Genomic DNA, 5,574 nt, shown 5'->3' with positions numbered 1-5,574 from the left:
AAGGAGATCAGCCCTGGGATTTCTTTGGAAGGAATGATGCTAAAGCTGAAACTCCAGTACTTTTGCCACCTCATGCGAAGAGTTGACTCATTGGAAAAGACTCTGATGCTGGGAGGGATTGGGGGCAGGAGGAGAAGGGGGCGTCAGAAGATGAGATGGCTGGATGGCATCACTGACTCGATGGACGTGAGTCTGAGTGAACTCCGGGAGTTGGTGATGGACAGGGAGGCCTGGTGTGCTGCGATTCATGGGGTCACAAAGAGTCGGACATGACTGAGCGACTGATGATCTGATCTGAACATTTATATTTCAAGGGTTATAGTTTAGAAGGCATATATGAGCATTTTTTTTCCATTGGATTGTATAATTACCTTGTTAATTTGATTATCCTATAAACAAACTTTAAACATAAAGTCAAATGGTTTGTATTGCAGCTCCAATGCTGAAACCAGGCATGCAGGATCAAAAGATACAGTTGTGTACACAAGGACATACATGGAGAATAGGTACTGGAAATTTATTTGAAGTATTTTGCTTTATGTATTTTGTAATTGTGAAATAATCTGTGTTTAAGAAGAAATGTCATTTTTTAAAGGTATGCTAATTTTTTTCAAATAACAGACCATTTAAAAGAGTACTGAGTTCTAGATATAAGTTAATAATTCTTTATAATCTTTCCATTATTTGTAGTAGTAGTGTTAGTCGCTCAGTTGTGTCCAACTCTTTGCAACCCCATGGACTGTAGCCTACCACCGTCCTCTATCCACAGGATTCTCCAGGCAAGAATACTGAAGTGGGTCACCATTCCCTTCTCCAGAGGATTTTCCCAATTCAGGGATCGAACCCAGGTCTCCTGTGTTGCAGGCATATTCTTTACCATCTGAGCTACAGGGAGGTTATATTTTTAAGTAGCTGTCAAATAATCGTACAAAGTCATAGGACAGACTAAATGATATTTTAATATAACACATGTATACATCATAGGATTGTTATTTGAAAGTAGTCAAATAGACATACTTGCCCATAATGAACCTTATAAAATCACACAAGTATTCCTGTGTTAATTTGGAGTCACATTTTAATTGTTTCTGTTGCTCACCTCTAATCTGAAACAAGGGGTATAACTTTTTAGTAAACATGCTCAGGCCCAGAAATTCTGCTGCCCGATGTGATGGATGTCGAGGAAAATGTCCACCAAGATCAGGGATTCACAAGTTATTCAGTTTTTCAGGAGTCTATAAAAAAGAATTAGCCTAATTGTGGCATAGGGTAACAGTGGGGCATTCAAATATGGATAAACTATGGGTTGTATATGTGTTGATCATCACCCAGTTCAAAGAGACCAGAGAGCAGTGTACGGGTGGGTATGGAGCCTCCATAAATTCAAGGTGTGTCAGGATTTGAGCAGCCTTCCCCCTCAAAAGGATTTTTCAAACCCAAATAAATTTCCTTGTGAAATGCAACCTCAACTTTGATTTTCCTACTTAATCCAACTCTCCCTAAAATCAACAGTGATTTAGAATCAAATCTGAGTTTGTCATTTACTGACCATGTGGCCTCAGCAAAGCCACTTGACTTCAATTTCCTGTCTCAATTTTCTGACCCATAAAATGGGAATGACTGTTTACATGTCATGCATCAATATGCACAAACTCACTTAGCACCGTGGGCTCTGTGATCCATAAAGCAGTTTCTCTTTCTGACAGCAACTGCCTGCAGGTTGTTTGGAGGAGAGAGAAATTTCTCATTAAAAAATCCCAGGTGAGGCATGTGGAGTTACCCCTCACTGTATGAAATAATAGGAACACATTGCTTCTGGTCCTCATACGTTCCTGGGTAGCATACATACTGGGGAGGCAATTACAGGCAGCCAGCCGGTTAGTGCAACGCACTCTTCATTTGTCTCCAGGAGCGAATGACATTCATGAACTGGAGCGGAAAGGGAAGAAAGAGGACTTTTGAAAGTTAAAATATTTTTTACTTTATTTCAAACAATTTTTGGATGTTTTCATGTAAAAATAGAAGCTTCCAAGGTTTCCCCTAAAAGTTCAAGAGTATTTCTCTACGTGAATGATGTCTGTCTATATTTGCTTGCACTGAGTATAGTCATGCTTTGTGTATATTCTTTATGTTAGAACAACAGAGACCTTTCTTTTAGTAAAAATAAAGGAGGTGCAAGTACAAATTTTATGAAAAACGATAACTACTTTTCCTGCTTACACTTGTGCTTGCGATCTCCTTGCCCCATTCTTTACTTCGGTGGATATGTCGACTTAGGTCACCTTGGAGGTAACTTGCATATCAAGACTTCTCCAGGGTAAAAAAAAAAAGAGTTGGTACATTGTCCTGACATATAACATATAACTCGCTTTGTTATTCACAAAGAATAACAATAGTGTGTGTGTGTGTGTGTGTGTGTGTGTGTGTGTGCGCGCTCTTCCTTGCCTACACAGGGGTATTAATATGTATCAATACTTCAACACTAGGGAAATAGTCCAGTTCTCACATGTCCATATGTGCTTGTTTCTAGCAAATCACCAAAGGATGGCTATCAGGAGACTGTCTCTGGAAAATACATACAAACTGTTTATTCGACTTCAGATAGGTGAGTATATCTGTACTTCCATACATACAAGTATACGTATACCCATATCCACACATATATTAATAAACAGATATATTCTTGGGCTTCCCTGGTGGCTCAGATGGTAAAGAATCTGCCTGCCCATGTAGGAAATCCAGGTTCGATCCCCAAGTCAGGAAGATCCCTTGGAGGAGGGCATGGTAACCCACTCCAGAATTTTTGCCTGGAGAAATCCATGGACTGAGGAGCCTGGTGGGATACATATATATGTGTGTATTTACTTTTATAAATAATATGTTTTTATTAGATATGTGTATATGTACTTACTTATAATATATATTTAATATATTTTTAGTATATATATATACATTAAAGTATTACAAGTATATATATACTAAAGTATTATAAGTATATATATATTATATATATATATACACTAAAGTATTACAAGTATTTTATATATGTACTATATATATACTAAAGGATTACAAGTATTTTATATATATATAGCATTCTTATTGTCCATTGAACTTGGAGATGACCCTCCTGAGAGTGATTGTTCTACTGCTGATTGTATGAGTGGAAGGAAATACAACCACCTCTGCATCCAGGAGTTTGTTCCTTGGCCTCCTGGCTGTCATTCTCTGATTTTGATGTATTTTGTTCCAGTAGAGCTTTCTGTGTTTTACAGCTACCTCCCAGGCGAGTGTCTCTGCTGTGATCCCTGGGGTCCCCATTGCCACCACATTATTGGCCTCTAGGCTTCACTGCATCCCTAGATCATGTCCTCAGCCCTCTCTCCGTGTGGTCCTCTAGAGCCAGATCACCTTACAAACAGCTGCGTGGATGCACTGCTGTGACCCACTCCGAGCATGGGCTCAGTGCCCAGGAGGGAGGGCTAGGGTGAGCATCAATTTAATGCCAGTAAACTGACCCCAGCATTTTGCTCTTGATTACTCTCTTTTAGCATGTAATGCTCAGTGGGGCAAATAGGTGACACTCATGTGACACAAGTCTGCAGACTTCCAGCAGAGAAAATGAAAATAAATAATTCATGTTGCGACCCAACCACTGGAAACCAGCTGTAATACAAATGTCTGATATTCTGTTGACGGTGTTTCTCCATTGCTGGTGCTAAAATAAGGCTCACTGAGGGTCAGGACATATTTTTATGCATAGCCTTAGCTTGGGACACAGTCCTTGGGACCTCACAGATACTCAATAAATTGACTCCAGAAAAGAAAAAAACAAAAAAACAAAAAAACAAAACCTGTGTCCCATTTGCTGAGGGAAACATAGATGAACCAGGCATCAAAATTATATCCTCTTTTGGTCACTTTTGTGAGATCTTGTATTACCAAGGGTCTTCTGAGTGTCTTGGCTTTGTCATAGCTCTTTGATGTGACTACCTGAGCACCACAAATACTGTCTAGATAAGCAAAAAATAGAAAAAAAAGAAACAGAACTAGATTTTTCAAAATACTCTGAAAAGATCTTTAACTAACAGTATGATCTTAGTAAGGACATCAGCAACTTCAGAGTTTGGTGGGCTTACATTTTAATGGTTAGCTAAAGTGAAGGAAAACATCCTTCACTAAAGTATTGCTCTTCGTATGAAGAATTTCACTCCTGTTTCCCAAGTGGTCCTTGAAATTTTTTCAGTCACCAGAGCAAAAGTCAATTCTCTGTTAAAGCCTGTCAGTCAGGTAACATTTTCTGTTGATTATTGTGAGAAATTAGCTGTTTCCACACAGTTCTTATCTAGTCATGTCAATCCCATTTAAAGTCAAGTCATTAATACAGTTGGAGAAGGCAATGGCACCCCACTCCAGTACTCTTGCCTGGAAAATCCCATGGATGCAGGAGCCTGGTAGGCTGCAGTCCATGGGGTCACTAAGAGTCGGACACGACTGAGTGTCTTCACTTTCCCTCTTCACTTTCATGCATTGGAGAAGGAAATGGCAACCCACTCCAGTGTTCTTGCCTGGAGAATCCCAGGGACGGGGGAGCCTGGTGGGCTGCCGTCTATGGGGTCACACAGTCGGACACGACTGAAGCAGCAGCAGCAGCAGCATTAATGCAGTCATAAAAAAGAACAAAATAATGCCATCTGCAGTAACATGGATGGGTCTATGGATTATCAACTGAGTGAAGTAAGTCAGACACAGACAAATATATGGTGTCTGTCATATGTGGAATCAGAAAGGGTACAAACGAACTTATCTACAAAACAGAGATAGAGTCACGGATGTAGAAAACAAATTTATAGGGATAGGGGAGGGAAGGGATAAATTGGGAGACTGGGACTGACATATATATACTACTATATATAAAATAAGAGATTCCCAGGTGGCTCAGTGGTAAAAATATCTGCCTGCCTATGCAAGAGATACAGGAGACATGGGTTTGATCTCTGAGTCAAGAAGATCCCCTGGAGAATGAAATGGCAACCCACTTCAGTATTCTTGTGTGAAAAATCCCATGGACAGATGAGCCTGGCGGGCTACAGTCCATGGGGTCACAAAGAGTCAGATACAACTGAGTGACTGAGCATGCACACACATTAAATTATTAGGGTATGAAAATTTATGACTAAGAGACCCAGTACTAGGCAAACACTAAATTTAGTATGTTTTCTTCCTAATTGTACCCAAGAATTAAACATTGCTTCAATTTATGATCACAATTTGAATTCTTAATAAATTAGAGTTTTAAGTCATGTTATATGTACTTTCATCACTTTCAGTTCAGTTCAGTCACTCAGTCATGTCTGACTCTTTGCGACCCCATGAACCACAGCACGCCAGGCCTCCCTGTCCATCACCAACTCCCGGAGTCTACCTAGACCCATGTCCATTGAGCTGGTGACGCCATCCAACCATCTCATCCTCTGTTGTCCCCTTCTCCTCCTGCCCTCAATCTTTCCCAGCATCAGGGTCTTTTCAAATAAGTCAGCTCTTTGCATCAGGTGGCCAAAGTATTGGAGTTAC

The 5,574-nt window shown here is 40.1% G+C and overlaps 1 protein-coding gene across 2 annotated transcripts in view; it reads left to right on the top strand.

The window, feature by feature from the left end:
- Positions 1-5,574, top strand: part of SCEL (sciellin) — a 127,266-nt gene that overhangs the window by 111,843 nt on the left and 9,849 nt on the right. For both annotated transcript variants that reach the window (XM_010855129.1, XM_010855130.1), the window contains exons 30-31: positions 435-506; positions 2,531-2,605. In XM_010855129.1, coding sequence (XP_010853431.1) covers positions 435-506; positions 2,531-2,605 — 147 coding nt within the window. The remainder of the gene's footprint in view (positions 1-434; positions 507-2,530; positions 2,606-5,574) is intronic.

Source organism: Bison bison, unplaced genomic scaffold (assembly GCF_000754665.1).
Source record: "Bison bison bison isolate TAMUID 2011002044 unplaced genomic scaffold, Bison_UMD1.0 scf7180017864354, whole genome shotgun sequence".
Classification (NCBI taxonomy): Eukaryota; Metazoa; Chordata; class Mammalia; order Artiodactyla; family Bovidae; genus Bison; species Bison bison.
This window is presented reverse-complemented; position numbering and strand designations above follow the sequence as displayed.